The 22399-nt window shown below is 47.0% G+C and overlaps 1 protein-coding gene across 5 annotated transcripts in view; it reads right to left on the bottom strand.

Moving 5' to 3' along the window:
- Positions 1–22399, bottom strand: part of DPYD (dihydropyrimidine dehydrogenase) — a 609010-nt gene that overhangs the window by 551734 nt on the left and 34877 nt on the right. For all 5 annotated transcript variants that reach the window (XM_068166235.1, XM_068166240.1, XM_068166238.1 and 2 more), the window contains exon 2: positions 16137–16247. In XM_068166235.1, coding sequence (XP_068022336.1) covers positions 16137–16247 — 111 coding nt within the window. The remainder of the gene's footprint in view (positions 1–16136; positions 16248–22399) is intronic.

Here is a 22399-nt window from a genome sequence, read left to right as displayed (position 1 = left end):
GGAGCACAAGCCCTATGAGGAGAGACTGAGGGAGCTGGGGTTGCTCAGCCTGGAGAGGAGGAGACTCAGGGGTGACCTTATTGCTCTCTACAACTACCTGAAGGGAGGTTGTAAACAGGCGGGGGCTGGTCTCTTCTCCCAGACAGCCAGCACCAGAACAAGAGGACACAGTCTCAGACTGCGCCAGGGGAGGTTTAGGCTGGAGGTTAGGAAGAAGTTCTACACAGAGAGAGTGATTGCCCATTGGAATGGGCTGCCCGGGGAGGTGGTGGAGTCGCCGTCATTGGAGGTGTTCAGGAGGAGACTTGATGGGGTGCTTGGTGCCATGGGTTAGTTGATTAGGTGGTGTTGGATGATATTGAAGGTCTCTTCCAACCTGGTTTATTCTATTCTATAACATTTCCTTAACAATTGTGAAATTCTTCCTTTACACTGTTTTTCCTCTCTGGAAAACACACTGGGCTTAATCAGTCCCCAGCTCTTGAGTGTCACTGCTACTCTTGCCTATGTGCAGACCGAGCAGGATGGCTGCAAAGCCCAAAGAAACAACCATCCTTAGTCTTTTCACATCATCACCAAATTTCTCCTTTCTCTTTTCAAAGTCATTTTTATCTCTAATTTCTAATTCTTGTCCTTCCACAGCAGTTTCCCTTGTGGATACACTAAGCAGCCAATTTCTATTTTGTTTTTTGTCAGTAGCAGCCTATCTTTCCTTTTATTTTATTTTTTTTATTCCTTAATTACTTGGTTTTTTGTGGGTTTTTTTTTCCCCTTCTCCTGTTCCATTTCCCCACATTTGTTTACTTCCCCCCCCCCCCTCGCCTTAGTCCTCACTAATTATTTCATGTCTCTCAGTTTGTTTCATTCTGTGTAATGGCTTTTCCTTTCATAGCCTTTGATACTGCATTCCTTTCTTCCACTCCTGCAGCTCTCTGATTTCCATGTGCTTGCTTAACTATTACCCAAATGGCTCCAAGCAGGACACACTCAGACTGAAGAATAAATAAATTAAAAGAAAAATACTATCTGTGGCCATGCGGTGTTGCCTAGCAACGCCCTGTACCTCTCCCACAGCTTTTCTAGAGCCCTGGTGGCAACAGAGATTTCAGTCTCAGCGCTGCAAATGTGTGCAAGAGCCTTCTCACATTGTTTGTCCCTTCACTGGCAAATAAATACAGAGAAAAACAGGAAGAAAAACTCCAGAGAAAGCATCAACCTACTGTTGCATGTGAATACAGCATCAACCCACTTTCAAGCTACTTTCAAGAGGTCCTGCCTCTCCAACCTGATCTCCTTCTATGATCAGGTGACTGCCTGGTGGATGTGGGGAGGCCTGTGGATGTGGTCTACCTGGACTTCAGCAAGGCCTTTGACACCGTCCCCCACAGCAAACTGCTGGCCAAGCTGTCAGCCCATGGCTTGGACGGGAGCACACTGCGATGGGTTAGGAACTGGCTGGAGGGCCGAGCCCAGAGAGTGGTGGTGAATGCTGCCACATCCAGCTGGCGGCCAGTCACTAGTGGCGTCCCCCAGGGATTAGTGCTGGGCCAGCAGGAGCAGGGAAGTCATTGTGCCCTGTACTCTGCATTGGTTAGACCATACATTGAGTACTGTGTCCAGTTCTGAGCCCCTCAGTTTAGGAAGGACTTGAAGGTGTCCAGAGAAGGGCAACAAGGCTGGGGAGAGGCCTTGAGCACAGCCCTGTGAGAGAGGCTGAGGGAGCTGGGGTTGTTTAGCCTGGAGAAGAGGAGGCTCAGGGGTGACCTCATTGCCCTCTACAACTACCTGAAGGGTGGTTGTAGCCAGGAGGGGGTTGGTCTCTTTTCTCTAGCAACCAGCACCAGAACAAGAGGACAGTCTCAAGCTGCACCAGGGGAAGTTTAGGCTCAAGGTGAGAAGAAAGTTCTTCACTGAGAGAGTTGCCATTGGAATGTGCTGCCCAGGGAGGTGGTGGAGTCATTGTCCCGGAGGTGTTCAAGAGGGGATTGGATGTGGCACTTGGTGCCATGGTTTAGTCATGAGGTCTGTGGTGACAGGTTGGACTCGATGATCTTTAAGGTCTCTTCCAACCTTGGTGACACTGTCATACTGTGATCAACAACAGGACTGCTCCTCCAGCACAAGAAATGGCCACGCACTGCCAGGGCCACTGATGCACACTGCTCCCTTTCTCTCCCTCCTATGCTCTAAACCATGCACAGCTTAGAAGGCATTACTCTACACTAAGACTACTACTGCTACACAAAAAGCAAATAATAATTCTTATGTAATTAAACTTTGTGTTAAATTCAGCCAACTCTTAAATAGCTGCTGTCTGTGGATTACTGTCTGAGATTTAATTGGCTTCTTACACTCCTGTGAAGTTGCTTCTGAAAGCTTTACAGCATAGACTGTAGGGAGCCTCCAGATTGGATAAATAGGAAAAATGGTCCAAGCATTGCCAAAAGTGTAGGAGAATTATAGAGGAAGTAGAGTCCTTATACACTGAATCATATAATTGTTAGGGTTGGAAGGATCATCTAGTTCCAACCCCCCTGCCATGGGCAGGGACACCCCACACTACAGCAGGTTGCTCACAGCCACTTCCAGCCTGGCCTTCAAAACCTCCAGGGATGAGGCTTCCACCATCTCCCTGGGCAACCTGTGCCAGTGTCTCACCACCATCATGGGGAAGAACTTCTTCCTAACATCTAATCTGAGTCTACCCATTTCTAGTTTTGCTCCATTTCCCCCAGTCCTATCACTCCCTGACACTCTAAAAAGTTCCTCCCCAGCTTTCTTGTAGCCCTCTTCAGATACTGGAAGGCCACAGAGAGGTCTTCCTGAGCCTTCTCTTCTCCAGACTGAACAGCCCCAACTCCCTCAGTCTGTCTCCATAGGGGAGGAGACCCAGCCCTCTGATCATCCTTGTGGCCCTTTTCTGGACACCTTCCAGCACCTCCAGATCCTTCCTGTAATAGAGGCTCCAGAACTGGACACAGTGCTCCAGGTGGGGTCTCACCAGAGTGGAGCAGAGGGGGAGAATCACCTCCCTCACCCTGCTGGCTATACTCTTAAGAGATTCTCAATGTCTGTCTTTACTTATGACTTCAGATGTGACAGCAGTGAATGCACAGTTCCCCCTCTTATCCCCCTTTTTTAAAACAAGCAAGCAAACAAAGTTTGCTAGGTTCAGTCTTCAGAAGTTGGAAACTAAGTCCATACTGTGTGAAGTATTGCTGATTCAGCACTAACTAGACTGAGTTGCAAGAGGACAGATACAAACCCAGTTTCCTTCATAGCCCTTTTTTTATTCCATGGCAATGACAGACCCCTTCCAAAAGTCATCAGCAATTTCTGAGAAAGGAAATATCTTTTACATTTCAAGATGGAAATAATGCTGAGGCTTTTTAGTCTGGAGAAGAGAAGACTGAGAGGGGATCTAATAAATGTATCATAGTATCATAGTATCATTCAGGGTTGGAAGGGACCACAAGGATCAGCTAGTTCCAACCCCCCTGCCATGGGCAGGGACACCCCACACTAGATCAGGCTGGACAGAGCCTCATCCAGCCTGCTCTTAAACACCCCCAGGGACAGGGCCTCGACCACCTCCCTGGACAACCCATTCCAGGGTTTCACCACTCTCATGGTGAAGAACCTCCTCCTCACATCTAGCCTGAATCTCCCCACCTCCAGCTTCATTCCATTCCCCCTAGTCCTATCACTACCTGAGATCCTGAGAAGTCCCTCCCCAGCCTTCCTGTAGCCCCCTTCAGATACTGGAAGGCCACAATTAGGTCACCTCGGAGCCTTCTCTTCTGCAGACTGAACAGCCCCAACTCCTTCAGTCTGTCCTCACAGCAGAGCAGCTCCAGCCCTCTGATCATCCTTGTGGCCCTTCTCTGGACACGCTCCAGCACCTCCACATCCCTCTTGGAATAGGGGCTCCAGAACTGGACACAGTACTCCAGGTGGGGTCTCACCAGGGCTGAGTAGAGGGGGAGGATCACCTCCCTCGACCTGCTGGCCACACTTCTCCTGATGCAGCCCAGGATCTGATTGGCTTTACGGGCTGCAAGTGCACACTGAGAGCTCATGTTGAGCTTTTTGTCCCCCAGCACCCCCAAGTCTCTCTCCTCAGGGCTACTTTCCAGCCAGTCATTGCCCAGCCTGGATTTGTGCCTGGGATTGCCTCCACCCAGATGCAGGACCCTGCACTTGCTCTTATTGAACTTCATGAGGTTGGCTTGTGCCCACCTCTCCAGCCTGTCAAGGTCCCTCTGGATGGCCTCCCTTCCCTCCAGCTGTCTGCTGCACCACACAGCTTGGTGTCATCAGCAAACTTGCTGAGGGTGCACTCAATGCCACTGTCCATGGCACCCACAGAGATGTTGAACAAGACTGCTCCCAGGACTGATCCCTGAGGGACTCAGCTTGTCCCTGGCCTCCACTGGGACATGGAGCCATTGACAGCCACTCTTTGGGTGCGGCCATCAAGCCAGTTCCTTATCCATCTAGTGGTCCACCCATCAAACCCATGTGTCACCAGTTTGGAGACCAGGATGTGGTGTGGGACAGTGTCGAAGGCTTTGCTCAGGTCCAGATGTCTATAAATGTCTATAAATATCTGAGGGCTGGGGGTCAGGAAGGAAGGAAGGAAGGGACAGACTCTGCTCAGTTGTGACCTGTGATGGGACAAGGGGCAATGGATATAAACTACAGCACAGGAGGTTCCACCTCAATGTGAGGAAGAACTTCTTCACTGTGAGGGTGACAGAGCACTGGAACAGGCTGCCCAGAGAGGTTGTGGAGTCTCCTCCTCTGGAGACTTTCATCTTGGGATGCTTATCCAAGAGTCTAACATTTTAAGGATATTAGAAGCCCTGGAATGGGAGTCAGGAAACAGAAATGCTAAAGCAAAAGCAAACTACAGCATTTAGCTAAGGGCCAAACTGTGATGAATCCCCACATATTCAGTTACCATGTATCTTTCTGAGGGGCATCAAAATCACCATTATTTCCTGGGAATGGTTTTTATATAGTTCCATCAGCCTCCAAATAACTTCACAGACTACAGGATGCTAGGAGTTGGAAGGGACTTCTGGAGATCTTCGAGTCCAAGCCCCTGCCAGAGCAGGACCAGAGAATCCAGCACAGGACGCACAGCAGCCTTCTGTCCTCCAGGCTGAACACCTCCAGCTCCCTCAGCCTGTCCTTGTGGCTGAGCTGCTATCAACCCACTGATCATTTTTGTGCCCCTCCTCTGGACACACTCCATTAGGTCCATGTCCTTTGATCACCCTTTGATTAGCTGGTCTTTCTAAATAATTTTCTCTCCTAATTCTCTATGCTCCTAGTCATTCTTTTCCTCAGCCCTTGGCTGTACAGCCTAATTAAATGTATTCTCTTTTTTTATTAGTATTCTAAAACTCAGTGTCACACAGTTCTTTCTGATGTTTTAGTTCCTGCTGTATTGACAGGACCTGCCAACTTTCTTGTCACACGCTCGCAATATTTATGTCGAGTTCATTAAGGAAAATATTAAATGGTACAAATCTGAAGACTGATCCTTCAACAAGCTCTGTTCAAAGCCCAGAAACGTTTTTGTAAGCACTGCTCACTCTCATTTCCTTTCTAGCCAGCCCCTTATCCGTGTTACTATTCTAATCTAAGCAGATGATACTTCATTATTAATTGGGGGGGAAAAAATGTTGTCTGTGTGTCATTATCTATCCCTAACAATATGTTGTTGCAGCCACTGTTGTGAGGGCAGCTGCTGGTTACATGCAGACAGCAGGATTCCTTAGCTGACCAATTCTTTAGCTGCCTGGAGCACAACAATCACATTCCATGGGTGCCAAGAACAACAGCCTCACCTTGGCACCCTTGGACTGGAACAGGCTGCAGAAGCCACCTCCTTGACATGCTGGCACCTCTCATTGGGAAAAGATTTTAGCTGATGGATGTGGCTGGGTTTCACTGGTGAAGGGATTGGTAACAAAGAGTATAAAACCCAACCACTGAGCAATAGTTCAGAATCACAGAATCACCAAGGTTGGAAGAGACCACAAAGATCATCGAGTCCAACCTGTCACCACAGACCTCATGACTAAACCATGGCACCAAGTGCCACATCCAATCCCCTCTTGAACACCTCCAGGCATGTTGACTCCACCACCTCCCTGGGCAGCACATTCCAATGGCAAAGGAGGACTTCTGAGTCACTTCATTTAAGGCTGCCAGGGACTTCTGCTTCTGTTAGTTATCTACTTTTTCTGGCTAGTGCTTTGCTGTAGGGATGCTGCTAGGGATATGCTCAGGACTTCGGTTAGCTGCTTTGTCTGTTAAGGGCTTCCAGGACTACTTCTGTAAGTGGGACTCTGAGACTCTGTAATCTTGGGGATTCTACAACACAGCAACAAAGGACTTCTGGGAGGACTTCTGAGATTCTCTGCTCTCTGCATTTCTGGAATCTCTTTGCTATATGGCAACAAGGTTCCTGCCTCATTCATCACCCAATGGCAGCCTGAACTGGGGGAAGTTCAACAAGGGCAAGTGTAGTGTCTTGCACCTGGGAAAGAACAACTCCATGCACTAGAATAGCATAGCATAGCATAGCATAGCATAGACCAGGTTGGAAGAGACCTTCAAGATCATCATGTCCAACCCATCAACCAATCCAACCCACCCAAAAAACTAAACCATGGCACCAAGCACCCCATCAAGGCTCCTCCTGAACACCTCCAATGATGGCGACTCCACCACCTCCCCAGGCAGCCCATTCCAATGGGCAATCACTCTCTCTGTATAGAACTTCTTCCTAACATCCAGCCTAAACCTCCCCTGGCGCAGTCTGAGACTGTGTCCTCTTGTTCTGGTGCTGGCTGCCTGGGAGAAGAGACCAACCTCTGCCTGTCTACAACCTCCCTTCAGGTAGTTGTAGACAGCAATAAGATCACCCCTGAGCCTCCTCTTCTCCAGGCTAAGCAGCCCCAGCTCCCTCAGCCTCTCCTCATAGGGCTTGTGTTCCAAGCCTCTCACCAACTTTGTTGCCCTTCTCTGGACACCTTCCAGCAAGTCAGCATCCTGACCTGCTGGAGACCAGTGAAGGCAAAAGGGACCTGGGGGTCCTGGTGGATGGAAGGATGACCATGAGCCAGAAATGTGCTCCTGTAGCCAGGAAGGCAAATACTATTCTGGGGTGGATTAGGAGGGGTGTGACCAGTAGGTCGAGAGAGGTTCTCCTCCCACTGTATTCTGCATTGGTGAGGCCACATCTGGAATATTGAGTCCAGTTCTGGGCCCCTCAGTTCAAGAAAAACAGTGAGCTGCAGTCCAGTGCAGAGCCACAAGGATGATTAAGGGAATGGAACATCTTCTGTATGAGAAGAGACTGAGGGATCTGAGGGCTCTTTAGCCTGGAGAGGAGAAGACAGAGAGGTGATCTCATCAATGTTTGTAAATATGTGCAGGGTGAGTGCCAAGAGGCTGGAGCCAGGCTGTGCTGGGTGATGCCCAATGCCAGCACAAGGGGCAATGGTGGAAGCTGAGGCATAGGAAGTTTCATGTAAATATGAGGAAAAAATTTTTTTCACTGTGAGAGAGACAGAACACTGGAACAGGCTGCATGGGGAGGTTGTGAAGTCTCCCTCGCTGGAGATATTCAAAACCTGCCTGGATGTGTTCCTCTGTAATCTGGTGCAGGTGCTTCTGCTCTGGCAGGGGGGTTGGGCTGGATGAGCTTTCAAGGTCCCTTCCAGCCCCTGAAATTCTATGATTCTGTGAATAAAACTCGGTAGGTCTTACTCCACATTCCATTTATTTTGGTGCATTTCATAAATCTTTGCATCAAAATTTGTTTGTAGAGTTTGGCATGCTGCTATGAGACTCACAGAGCTTGAGCTGCCCATCAGTTCTCCTCTTCACATACAGAAAGTGCATCAGTTCCTCTTTTGAGTACCAGAACTCATCGCTTTATTCTTAGGTCTGTCATTTCACATTTGATACTTTTGATACTTTTCCTTTCCTTTGACATCAGAGATGGGAGCCTCCAAGGTTTCCTTCTGGCCTGCCTGGGCTAATTTCAATTTCTACATTTCTCTGCCCATTAGGAACCTCTTATTTTACTTCCACATTACTAAAACCAGGACAATGATTTACAAAGATCTTAGCAATATCTAGGATCACAGAATCACAGAATCACCAAGATTGGAAGAGACCTCAAAGGTCATCAAGTCCAACCTGTCACCACAGACCTCATGACTAAACCACGGCACCAAGTGCCACATCCAATCCCCTCGTGAACACCTCCAGGGATGGTGACTCCACCACCTCCCTGGGCAGCACATTCCAATGGCGAATGGCTCTCTCTGTGAAGAACTTTCTCCTCACCTCCAGCCTAAACTTCCCCTGGCGCAGCTTGAGACTGTGTCCTCTTGTTCTGGATGTTTAATCCTACCTTCATACTGACTTTCCTTGTTATCCCATTTCTTTTAATGTAGATAGCTTATGAATCTTTGACTACTTATTTTGCATAGCTGAATAACCACTTACTCTCTGTTTTACTTGCTTTTGTCAAGTGTGACTCGACTGGTGAAAGGTCTCTCATTTCCATTTGTCCTTCCTGCTTTGCCCATCAATCCCATTTTTTCCAATTCCTTATCGATTAACCTCACATTCTTAATACTCTTTTTGAGACTGTCTTCCAGTTCAGTCTGAAACCCTTCTTTACATCTTGGGAAGTAAATTCCAAATAACTTTTCTATATATGAATTAATAACAGACTCCTTGAAATTCAGAAGCGCAGAATCGTCGGCGTTGGAAAGGACCTCAAGGATCATCCAGTTCCAACCCCCCCTACCATGGGCAGGGACGCCTCACACTACAGCAGCTTGCTCACAGCCACATCCAGCCTGGCCTGAAAAACCTCCAGGGATGAGGCTTCCACCACCTCCCTGGGAAACCTGTGCCAGTGTCTCACCACCCTCATGGGGAAGAACTTCTTCCTAATATCTAATCTAAATCTCCCCTCCTCTAGCTTGGATCCATTCCCCCTAGTCCTATAACTCCCTGACACCCTAAGAAGTCCCTCCTCACCTTCCTTGTAGCCCACTTCAGATACTGGAAGGCCACAATAAGCTCTCCTTGGAGCCTTCTCTTCTCCAAACTGAACAGCCCCAACTCTCTCAGTCTGTGCTCATAGCAGAGGAGCTCCAGCCCTCTGCTCATCCTCGTGGCCTTTCTCTGAACATGTTCCAGCGCCTTCAGATCCTTCCTGTAACAGGGGCTCCAATCATTTCAATGGACTCAGGAATTGGTTTGTTATGTCTCCCTAAAGATACACTGATCAGTAAAGCATAGCAGGAGAAATTGCAGACCCTGATAGAAAAGAACAAAGTGAAATTATTCCTGAGAAAAGCACTTACCAGACCTTTAACATCATGCCATGCCTCCCCCACGGCCTGGCAATTAAAATCATAACAGCAGGAAAACGTACCTAAGCCTATCAGTTTCTAAGTAAATATGAACAGCACAAGTGCTGTAGAAATAAAACTGCAAAGATAAGGCAGGAAGCAAATTTCAATTAGGGAGGCTGAGAAAAAAAAACAACAAGAAAACAGTTCTAAATAGATGAGAAAAAAAAAGGACAGGAAAGGAGAGCAAATAACAGGCAAAAAAAAATGGAGAGAACTGAATTATTCACAGCCTTCCTGCTCTCTGTATGAAGATGGTATGAAAAAGCCATCACTATGACTAAAATTATTATTTTTAGCAAGAACATGGGATTGCAGGCTTGAGTATGGTAGAAAAGGTTTGGGAAACAGTTTTTCAATAGACAAATGCACTTTGTGACACTGACTCATCAAGGAACCAAATGATGCAATACACAGACTACCATCAATCCTGCTTTGGCAGGGGCAGTGGATTCGATGATCTCTTCATCTCCCTTCTAAACTCCAAGGTACTGTGATACTGTGAGCAACTGGACCCCAAGACTCTGAGAGTTTGGGGTTCCAAAAGGCCAAAGGAGACAAACATAACACAGGCTCACATGAAGTCAGGGGTTGGAAGGGACCTCTGGAGATCTTCCAGTCCAACCTCCCTGCCAGAGCAGGACCATGGAATCTAGTGCAGGTCACACAGGAACACATCCAGACCGGGCTGGAAAGGCTCCAGAGAAGGAGACTCCACAACCTCTCTGGGCAGACTGTTCCACTGCTCTGTGACCCTCACAGTGAAGAAGTTCCTCCTCATGTAGAACTTCCTGTGCTGTAGTTTATACCCATTGCCCTTTGACCTCTCACAGGGGTTTGGACTCCCCAGTTCAAGAGGGACAGGGATCTGCTGGAGAGAGTCCAAGGGAAGGCTATAAGGATGCTGAAGGGACTGGGTCACTGTATGATGAGGAGAGGCTGAAAGCCCTCAACAGCTTTCTTGTAGGCCCCCTTCAGATACCAGAAGGCCACAATAAGTTCTCCTCCCCTGACCATAATTTCTGATATCAATACTGGATGGCATACTTCGTTTATTTTCAACACTACATTGAAACAATGCAGCTTATAAAAGATAGTTTATAAAACAACATAGAAATCATTCTGAAAGTCTCAAATAATTCTCTAGATTCACTACCACAAATTTAGGAGCCCCTGAATCCGGGACACTACTGTAAGCAAAGAATAGTGGACACTGTAAGCAGTGAGTGGTGAGGCACTTCACTGCTCTCCAACTAAGGACTGCAATGCAACAGGAACTGGTCAAGGTAAGGTTTTCAAAGCTCCTGGAGAATTCTGTTGTACAAATCTGCTTTTTCAAGACTGTTGTGGTTTAGAGCAGGACAGATTGCTCTAATGCCCCTGGGGCAAAAGCAAACCGCTGCACAACAGGATTGGGGGTACTGGAAAGTTTACATGGAAAAGCTGTTCATGAGCTACAATACTACAATTGTAGCTATGGAGAGCGGTGAGCATAGAATCATGGAATCAATAAGGTTGGAAAAGACCTCAGAGATCATCAAGTCCAACCTGTCACCCAACACCTCCTGACAACTAAACCATGGCTTCAAGTGCCACATCCAATCCATTTATGACCACCTCCAAGGACAGTGACTCCACCACCTCCCTGGGCAGCACATTCCAATGGGCAATTATTCTTTCTATGAAGAACTTCTTCCTAACACCCAGCCTAAACCTCCTCTAGTGCAGCTTGAGACTGTGTCCTCTTGTTCTGGTGCTGGCTGCCTGGGAGAAGAGACCAACCCCCTTCTGGCTGTAACCTCCTTTCAGGCAGTTGTAGACAGCAACAAGGTTTCCTCTGGGCCTCCTCTTCTCCAGGCTAAACAACCCCAGCTCCCTCAGCCTCCCCTCACAGGGCTGTGCTCAAGGCCTCTCCCCAGCCTCACTGCCCTTCTCTGGACACATTCAAGTCTCTCAATGTCCTTCTTAAACTGAGGGGCCCAGAACTGGACACAGGACTCAAGGTGTGGCCTAACCAGTGCTGAGCACAGGGCACAATGACTTCCCTGCTCCTCCTGGCCACACTATTGCTAATGCATGCCAGGATGCCATTGGCCTTCTTGGTCACCTGGGCACACTGCTGGCTCCTGTTCAGCTGCTGTCCACCAGTACCCCCAGGTCCCTTTCTGCCTGGCATCTCTCCAGCCGCCCTGTCCCCAGCCTGTAGCTCTGCATGGGGTTCTTGTGGCCAAAGTGCAGCACCAGCAAAGCATATAAAATATGCATGATGTGAGTTTAACACAGAAACTCGTTAAGCTAAAAAACTTCACACAAAACCTCCACCAAATCAGACCACAAACCCAGTACTCCTTTTCTCCCCACCTGGGGTTTAACATACACCCCAGGGCACTTTCGTCCCCCTCATTGCTAGGCTGGATTCAGGCTGACCAAGCCTGTAACCTCACACAGGTTACTCACAGCCACATCCAATCTGGCCTTAAAAACCTCCAGGGATGAAGCTTCCACCACCTCTGTGGGCAGCCTGCTCCAGTGTTCCACCACCCTCATGGGGAAGAACTTCTCACTAACATTCAATCTGAATGTACCCACTTCTAGTTTTGCTCCATCCCCCCAGTCCTATCACTCCCTGATACCCTAAGTCCCTCCCTAACTTTCTTGTAGCCCCCTTCAGATACTGGAAGGCTACAAGAAAGTCTCCTTGGAGCCTTCTCCTCTCCAAACTGAACAGCCCCAACTTTCTCAGTCTGTCTCCATAGGAGAGGAGCTCTAGCCCTCTGATCATCCTTGTGGCCCTTCTCTGGACACCTTCCAGCACCTCCAGATCCTTCCTTTAATACAGGCTTCAGAACTGGACACAGTACTCCAGGTGGGGTTTCACCAGAGTGGAGTAGAGGGGGAGAATCGCCTCCCTTGCCCTGCTGGCCACACTTCTCTTGACGCAGCCCAGGCTCTGGTTGGCTCTCTGGGCTACAAGTGCACACTGCTGGCTCATGTTGAGCTTCTCATCAACCAGCAACCCCAAGTCCTTTCCTTCAGGGCTGCTCTCAGGCCAGTCCCTGCCCAGCCCGTGTCGGTGCTTGGGATTGCCCTGAGCCAGATGCAGGACCTTGAAAGGATTTGGTGTAACTTGCCATCAACTACTGCTTACAATTTGATAACACAGAAAATGTGCATAAAAGCACTAATTTGTAGCAGTCAAGGAAGTAAAGAGCTATGAAGGCATTCTAATGAAAAGACCTTATGACATTGGAAGGAAAATAAGTCTGAAAATTCCAGGCTCATATCATGCATTTTCAGAGCAAGCAGAAGTGATCTCACAGATAAACATGGAAACCTCTTTATTCCAGGAAAATGGTTATAAATGTCAGCATATGGCATCGATAGGAGAAAATGCAGAGTAATTAGTTAATCTAAAAAATGCATGAGTAGGAATTTGACTGCTAAATGATTAAACTGGTACATTTTTAAATGTGTATTAATATTTAATTATTGACACTATGAGAAAAGGGAAAAAAATCTCTTGATGTTACTTCTCAGCTCTTTCGGATACTCAGCAAGCCATGCATTATTCATAGGCATAGTTTGTGCACATACAGTCAATCACTAGTTAAATAAAAGAGTAACTCTCAAATTCCCTAATCACCTTAATAGATCCTAATGCAATATTTTTGACATTTGGGAATCAGAGTGTTTTATTTAAGGAATCAGTCTGGCCATGATGAATACGGTGCAGCCCAAGCAGACATCAGTTCAAAGAATCAGATGTCAAAGTGCTCCCTCTAATGTCCCTTAATCATCACACCAATTAGTGGCTGAATAGTAATGTGATTAAAAAGACTGCTGCCATCCTATACCTATTCAGACTAGTAGAATCCTACATATGTTCTACCAATTACTGTTTGAATGGAGCAGCGATTAGAGAGACATCTGCCATTGTATACCCATTCAGAAAAGAGCTAGGCTTGCATATTCATCTGCAGTGAAGTAACAAATAAATATTTGCAAAGGTAAACTATACATTTAGCTTATAAAGATAATTGAGTTGATTTCCTGTAATGAGGGTTCTCTGGTTCTGCTGTTTTTCAATATTTCGGGTTTTTTTTAATGATCAGTTTAAATTTACAACCATGTAATCCTTCATCAATACACATCCAGCCATGGCCAGATGATTCACGGAAAAAGGCCTCCATTCATTAAGGTTCCAGATTTCAAGCACTGGGTGCATTTGGTCTCATCTCTACTTGATTGCAGTCTGCCCTATTTCTGCTTCAGCTCCTCAGTTATTTGTGGGCTACCAGCCTGATTGTTCCGTAACTAGGATCACAGCATCAGAGGATGCTAAGGGTTGGAATGGATCTCTGGAGACCTTCAAGTCCAATCACACCTGCCAAAGCAGGACCCTAGAATCCAGCACAGCTCACACAGGAACACATCCAGACAGGGCTGGAAAGTCTCCAGAGAAGGAGACTCCAAACATCTGAGGAGCCTCACCCAGTGCTCTGTGACCGTACCAGTGAAGAAGTTCTTCTACACGTTGAGGTGGAACTTCCTATGCTGTAGTTTACATCCATTGGCCCTAGTCCTATCACAGGGTGCAAGTGAGCAGAGGCTGTCCCCTCCCTCTTGACACCCAGCCCTCAGATATTTATCAACATTGATTAAATCCCCTCTCAGACTTCTCTCCAGACTAAACAGCTCCAGGGCTCTCAGCCTCTCCTCATCAGGCAGTGATCCATTCCCTTCAGCATCCTTGTAGCTCTCCCATGGACTCTCTTGAATAGATCCCTGTCCCTCTTGAACTGGGGAGTCCAAACCCCTGTGATAGGACAAAGGGCAATGGATATAAACTGCAGCACAGGAAGTTCTACATGAGGAGGAACTTCTTCACTGTGAGGGTCCCAGAGCAGTGGAACATACTGCCCAGAGAGGTTGTGGAGTCGTCTTCTCTCTGGAGACTTTCAAGACCCATCTGGATGTGTTCCTGTGTGACCATCACTGGATTCTATGGTCCTGCTCTGGCAGGGTGTTGGACTGGAAGATCTCCAGAGGTCCCTCCCAACCCCTAACATCCTGTGAGCCTGTGATCTTGCACCTACAGGTACAGATCATTTTCTACAGCACGATGAAGTTGCTAACACAGTAAATAAACATCAGCACCCAGTGAAAGCATAGCTAAATCTTCCTTTAGGAGGATGCTTTCCAGTGCTGACTAAAGCTACTGAAACTCAGTTCCCACTTCAAAACTCATTTAGTAGGCAACCAAAAGTGTCTCAGAACAGGCTAGGAGTTAAAATTTCACTTGTGTAATTATTCTGAGGAAATATGTAGGTCTGCCATCTGGAAGTGTATTAGACATTGCAAAGTCACTGTGTGAATGTCTCAGCAGATGCAGCTTTTGTTCAAGAGTTTTGAGGGCTGTTAATTAATTAGTTTTGTCTTTTCACACTCCCACCTTTCCTCCAACAGTAATTCTGCAAAGGTAGCATCAGTACAGCTTTAAAAGAATCGCAGTCTGAAAGTCAAATTCAGATTTTAGACACACCAACAAGTGTAGAATCATAGAATCATAGAATAGTTAGGGTTGGAAGGGACCTCAAGGATCATCCAGTTCCAACCCCCCTGAATGGGCAGGGACACCTCACACTACATCATCCTGCTTGCAGTCACATCCAGCCTGGCCTTCAAAATCTCCAGGGATGAGGCTTCTGCCACCTCCCTGGGCAACCTGTGCCAGTGTCTCACCACCCTCATGGGCCTGAATTTCTTCTTAACATCCAATCTGAATCTGGAGATGCTGGAAGGTCTGCAGAGAAGGGCCACGAGGATGATCAGAGTCCTCGAGCACCTCTCCTATGAGGACAGACTGAGGGAGTTGGGGCTGTTCAGTCTGGAGAAGACAAGGCTCTGAGGAGACCTAATTGTGACCTTCCAGTATCTGAAGGGGGCCTACGGGAAAGCTGGGAAGGGACTTTTCAGGGTGTCAGGGAGGGCTAGGACTGGGGGAAATAGGAAAAAAAAGAACTAGAAATGGGTAGATTCAGATTGGATGTTAGGAAGAAATTCTTCCCCATGCGGGTGTTGAGGGGCAATGGATACAGCACAGGAGTTTCCACCTCAACATGAGGAAGAACTTCTTCACTGTAAGGGTGCTAGAGCACTGGAGCAGGCTGCCCAAAGAGGTTGTGGAGTTTCCTTCTCTGGAGACTTTCCATCCCTGTCTGGATGTGTTCCTGTGTGATCTATGCTGGATTCTATGGTCCTGCTCTGGCAGGGGGGTGGACTTGAAGATCTCTAGAGGTCCCTTCCAACCCCTAATATCCTGTGAGCCTGGGATCCTGTGCAATGGAGCAAGTGGCAGAAGAGGCAGCTGATACTACACAGGGAGAGTAAGTAGTGAGGTGGTAGTGAGTCATCTGGGATGCTGCTTGGTATTTGAGATGGATCTGACTCCATAACAAAAGGGGAAGAAGTTGCATCAAAGACTTACTAAAGCACCCAAAAGAAAAGATGTATGGCATGTACTGGGTTCTGAGAAGCAAACAAACCATCACAAAGTACTGTTGTACCTACAGGAGCTAGGACCCAGATTTGGCTCCTGAACAATACAGGGAACTCCAATTTGAATTTGTCACACAACTGATTTATTGCCTGTTCCAACTGCAATAAGAAACGTGCACTTACTGAACAGCTTTTGTCAGAATTCCTTTTCCATTGCTTCTTAACTTGTTTCTTTGCTGCAGTTGAATGAAGAGCTGCATGGGTCTGTTTTCGGGGATTTAAAGCCAGAATGTTCTGTGGAAAGAGAACAAGCAACATTCAAATGCAGATAACATTTCCCATAAAGTTCAAAGCCCCTTGCTATAGTTTGAAGGGGGAACTTTAACCTAGTCCCTGACTGCAAAGACTGCAAAGACTGAAAGGAAAATTAAAATTACCAAAAAGAAAAATAATGCTAAGGTCTACAGAATTCATTGGATTGCTAATGGGGATATGGAGTAGAGGCATAAATGGGCCTTGTCCTCTTCTTTCGCTTCTGCTTGGAACTACTTTCTCTCTCTCTCCCATGGCCTTGCCAGGGGATCTCTGTTTTGACTGCTGTGTGAACTAACAGGAATAAGGGAGGGAGTTGGGGAGGAGGTGAACAGTCCCCCTGGATCCATCCAGGGGGGTCTGAGGAGTTCCTGTGGAGCACCCCTCCTATGAGGACAGGCTGAGAGTGTTGGGGTTGTTCAGTCTGGAGAAGAGAAGGCTCCGAGGAGACCTTCTTGTGGCCTTCCACTATCTGAAGAGGGCTACAAGAAAGCTGGGCTTTTTAGGGGGACTTTTTAGGGTGTCAGAAAGTGATAGGACTGGGGGAATGGACCAAAAAACCAACAGTAATGGGTAGATTCAGATTGGATGTTATTGAGAAGTGCTTCCCCATGAGGGTGGTGAGACACTGGAAGAGGTTGCCCAGGGAGGTGGTGAAAGCCTCATCCCTGGAGGTTTTAGGGCCAGGCTGGATGTGACTGTGAGTAACCTGCTGTAGTGTGAGGTGTCCCTGCCCATGGCAGGGGGGGATCGAACTGGACAGTCCTTGAGGTCTCTTCCAACCCTGGCAGCTCTGTGATTCTCTATATTGCACATCTATTGTATGTTTTGTACATATTCATTGCATTTCATAATTCTAGATTGTTTTTTGCTAGTAAATAGAGCTTCATTTGCTTCCATCCCAAACTGAGCTGGTCTGAGCTATTTATTTTGGGGGTAGCTTTCTTCAAATTAGTTGGGGGGTAATTTCAACCCTTAAATCACACACTGATTTACAGTGCTATGAAAAACCACAACAATTGCTCAACATTAGAGCCTGAACTGGTTTGTTTAGCTTTGTGTGTCCACATCATTTAGATTGTGAATATTTAAAGACATTTCTAGGCCAAGTAGAAAGCACAATCATATTCAGTAGGCCAAGATAATGGCTTCCATCCCCAGATGTTTATTGTGGAGAGCATACAGAAACAGATAATTCTGCTTCATTATACTCAAGTAACACTTGTAAAGCAAAACAGGCTAAAATATTTTAATGGATCTGAGCTATTTCTGGATTAAAATCATGCAAACAAGAGACAGACTCAGGTCTGTGATGGAGGACACAAGCAGGCATATTGTTGCTTGCATCTCCTACAACTGGGTTTGTAAGTTTTCCTTTATAAAACCTCCTTGACTTCAGCACTATACTGAATCACAGTTACAGAATCACAGAGACATTCAGGTTGAAAAAGACCCTCAGGATCACCAAGTCCAACCCAGAACCCTACTCTACAAGGGTTACCCCTAAACCATAGCCCCAAGCACCACATCCAAACCACCTTTAAACACATCCAGGCTTAGGGACTCCACCAGCTCCCTGGGCAGCACATTCCAATGCCTGACCACTCTTGATGGGAAAAAATTCTTCCTACTGTCCAGTCTGAACCTGCCCTGCTGCAGCTTGAGGCTATTCCCTCTTGTTCTGTCACTTATTACCTGTGAGGAGAGACCAGCACCAGCCTCTCCACAACCTCCTTTCAGGGAGTTGTAGAGAGCCATGAGGTCTCCTCTCAGCATCCTCTTTTCAAACCAACCATCCCCAGCTCCTTCAGTTGCTCTTCACAAGATTTATTCTCCAGGCCCTTTCCCAGCTTCCTTGCCCTCCTCTGCCCTGGCTCCAGCACCTCCACATCTCTCTTGGATTGAGGTGCCCAAAACTGGACACAACACTTGACGTGTGACCACACCAGAGCTGAGTACCAGGCACAATGCCCTCCCTGCTCCTGCTGGATACAGCATTTCTGATCCCAGCCAGGATGCCTTTGGCTTTCTTGGCCACCTGGGCACACTGCTGGCTCCTCTTCAGCTGCTTATCCATTAGCACCCCCAGGTCCCTTTCTGCCAGCAGCTTTCCAGCTACACTGCCCTGAGCCTGAAGCATTGCTTGGGGTTGTTGTGACCCAAGTGCAGGACCTGGCACTTGGCCTTATTGAAGCTCCTCCTGTTAACATTGGGTCATCAATCCAACCTATCCACTTTCCCACTGTGATGAATAGGATGTGCTTATTCTGCTACTACATGTCAAAGACCCACGAGACTGACTTAGAGAAATGGAGACTGGACATGATGAGTGTGATGGGGGTATGAATATTATATCAGGATGTCTCCTTGTTTTCAAAAGTCTGCTTGAGTGGGTAATGATGATGAAGTAGCAATCTGTTATACAAAGATCTTATTGTGCTGATGTTTATGGGAACTTTGAAGGGGGGGGTAAGGAAAAATAGACAATGCAAAGGAGTAACTTTCTAACCAACTGTTTAATGCTTACCCTGGACTGCTCAGCAATCCATTTTCCCCACAAAACAGAAATCTCACCTACTGGAAAAATCTACCTGAAAATAACCACGTGGCCCAATACAGAATCATAGAATCACAGAAAACAACTGCTTGGAAGAGACCTCCAAGCTCATCCAGTCCAACCCTCAACCCAGCACCCAAACATCAACACTAAACCACATCCCTAAGTGCTATGCCCCTAAGTGCTGCTTAAATACCTCTAGGGATAGTGGCTACAGCACTGCCTTGGGCAGACCATTCCAATCTTTGAGGACCCTGTCTGTGAAGAAATATTTCCTAGCATCCATTCCTGAACCTCCCCTGGGGCAGCTTGGAACCATTTCCTCTGCTCCTCTCCTTTGCCACCAAGGAGCAGAGGCTGCCCCCTCCTTGCTCCAACCTCCCTTCAGGGAGCTGTAGAGAGCAATGAGGTCTCCCTCAGCCTCCTCTTCTCCAGCCTGAGCACCCCCAGCTCCTCATAGCCCAGGTGTTCCAGGCCCTTTTCCAGCCTCGTTGCCCTTCTCTGGACACGCTCCAGAACCTCAGTGCCCTTCCTGGAGTGAGGGCCCCAGAGCTGAACACCTGCTACTCTCCCTATGCATACACATGTTCTCACACAGAGCAGCACTTCTTCAAACGAGGAGGCAGACATCTAAAGCCTCAAGGACATAAACCAAGCACACTTTATGCAACTTAGTGCCCAAGAAGGACTAACTCCCAGTCTGCCTGTAGCATTGAGAGACCAGAAAAGAGTGGCATACAACATTCCACGAAAGCATAGACCGTTGAGCACCCTACAGCACTGCTGACTTTCAGGAAGAGTCAGAGGGTGCTACCAGATATCCCTCTGCAATTCCAGCAGTAAGGTCTGTGCTCCATTTTTGGGTGTTTCCCACCTGAGTACCTCAGACAAGATCAAATGCATTCAGTACCAGTTTCTGCTAATTTGTTTAATTATTAATTAAACCAGAGCAGGAGCATTCACTGAAGGGATGTCACTTACAGCAACGCAGTTGCCACTTTAATTTCTCAGGATGATCCAACTCAACCCATCAGAGCACATCTGACTCATTGGTGCTAGCCTGTTGAGTGCCCAAATCACCCCAAACTGGGCAGCAAGTCCTGAGGCACAGAGACACTTCAGCACAATTTTGCCTGCTCTCTTTTGTAATGGCTTCATGCAGCACTCTTGGACATGAATATTATAATTATTTCAGCAAAGCGAAATGAATTGCAAATTTCTAGTAATAAACTGTAACAGATGTACTCCACTGGGTACAGCACCAGTTGGTTGGAAACATGGAACAAATGGTGGGGCAAGCCAAGGACGGAAGAATCCCCATATGTTGGCTCTTCTGCAGCAGGAGCCTGGCTCCAAGCGCAACAGTTGCCGAAATCTAAAAGGACTACGCGGTGCAGCATGTCCCAGAATGAAATCTGAAATAAACCTGGCGCAGAACAGACCACAGCTACAACACAAAACCTGCTTCTGGCCCCGCTACCTAACTAACACACTACCTGCCTGACTCTGGGGCTGCTGACCTAAGTGGCTGTGCTAGCTAGAGGGGTGTAAAAACCGAGCAGAAGCTAACTGCATAAATGGGAATGTAATTAAATCCGTTTGGTTCTTAATCTAGTGTGGGGTGTCCCTGCCCATGGCAGCGGGGTTGGAACTAGATGATCCTTGTGATCCCTTCCAATCCTGACTGATACTATGATACTATGATTAAACTATGAGAAAGGAAAAGAGGAGGCTCAGGGGAGACCTCATTGCTCTCTACAACTACCTGAAAGGTGGCTGTAGCCAGGAAGGGGTCGGTCTCTTCTCTCTAGCAACCAGCACCAGAACAGGAGGACACAGTCTCAAGCTGCACCAGGGGAAGTTTAGGCTCCAGATGAAGAGAAAGTTCTTCACCAAGAGAGTCAATCGTCATTGGAATGTGCTGCCCAGGGAGGTGGTGGAGTCACCGTCCCTGGAGGTGTTCAAGAGGAGATTGGACGTGGCACTTGGTGCCATGGTCCAGTCATGAGGTCGCTGGTGACAGGTTGGACAGGCTGGACTCGATGACCTTTGAGGTCGCTTCCAACCTTGGTGATACAGTGATACTGTGTGAAAATCAGTGAGAGTGTTCTTTCCTATTCATTTCAGTTCCCTGGTTGGTTTTCTGCAGCTTACAGCTACACAGACGTTTAATAAACTCGGCAAATAGACCCAGGTAGGTCAGCCGGTAAGTGGAAAATTACTGACAAGAAAGTCCTAGATGGAATGCTGCAACTAACACAATGTACACAGCCAGCTAAACAAAATAAACCACCTTGGACGTGCCAGAAAGGAATCCTGAGACCACCCCCCCAGTCTCTCAAACCCACTGGCCATCTGTCTCGGGGTAGAGCTCATTGGTGAGAGTTATTTGGGCATCTGTGATCTTGCTTGTCCCGATCCCATGCTTACTTGGCTTTGTAAATCCTCCTTCTTGCCAGATGAACTGTGGTTTGATCTCTCCAGATGTTAAAAGGGCAAGACTCAACTTGCCTAATGGAGGAAGTGGGTGCACAATACATCGCTTTTCAGCGTGCTACAAACTTTGGATTTCACATTAAGATGCTATTTGGATACTAATGGGAACCTCATAAATTATATATATTCAGTGTTTTACATAAATGGCCACATTTACTTCATTAAAAATAAAGTAGGTATGAATCCATTATCACTAATGGCTGCAAATCAGAATACAACACTGCTGTGTTTTTTAGAGAAATCTATTTATGTACTATGTTGATGGATAAAGAAATAGGGCTGTGACTAAGCACACAGACATAAATTCAGCCTCTGTGGAGTACATACTTGTAGCACAGCTGCACAACAAGCACAGCAGAGTTCAGCTTGCAGCTCTGCACAATGCTGATGATTATGGGCATGGTATAGTTTGAAGGGGGGACTTCAGCCTAGTCCCTGACTGCAAAGGCTGAAAGTAAAATAAATTACCATGGGATACAAGAGGAAAATAATGCTAAGGTCTGTACAATTCATTGGATTGTTAATGGGGATATAGAACAGGGGCATAAACAGTTCTCTCTCTATTCTTCTTCTGCCTCTTCTACTTGCAACTACTCTCTTTCTCTCTCTCTCCCATGGCCTTGCCAGGGGATCTCTGTTCTGACTGCTGTGTGAGGTAACAGGAAGGAGGGAGAAAGTGGGAGAGGAGGTGAAGAGTTTTCTGGATCCATCTAGGGGGATCTGAGGAGTTTCTGTGTTGTTTATAGGTTGTAAATATCTATACATTGCACATCTATTGTTTATTTTGTACACATTCATTGCATTTCCTAATTCTAGATTGCAGTTTGCTTGTAAATGGAGCTTCATTTGCTTCCATCCCAAACTGACCAAGTCTGGCAACTTATTTTGGAGGCAATTTTCTCCAAATTGGTTGGGGGGTATTTCAACCCACCACAGGGCACCACCAAAATTGTTAGAATTTCCTTCCTTATTTCCACAGATCAATCTGAAGACTTCATTTTGGGAAGAAAAGCCAAGTGGTGTGTACCCACAGAACACAAGTCAATATATGCTGCAGGTGACTCCCTCAAATACATCTTTC

Source organism: Melanerpes formicivorus, unplaced genomic scaffold (genome assembly GCF_026170545.1).
Source record: "Melanerpes formicivorus ecotype bairdi unplaced genomic scaffold, bMelFor1.0.p_v2 SCAF_99, whole genome shotgun sequence".
Taxonomy (NCBI): domain Eukaryota; kingdom Metazoa; phylum Chordata; class Aves; order Piciformes; family Picidae; genus Melanerpes; species Melanerpes formicivorus.
The sequence above is the reverse complement of the archived record's forward strand: the minus strand, read 5'-3'. Positions and strand labels throughout refer to the sequence as shown.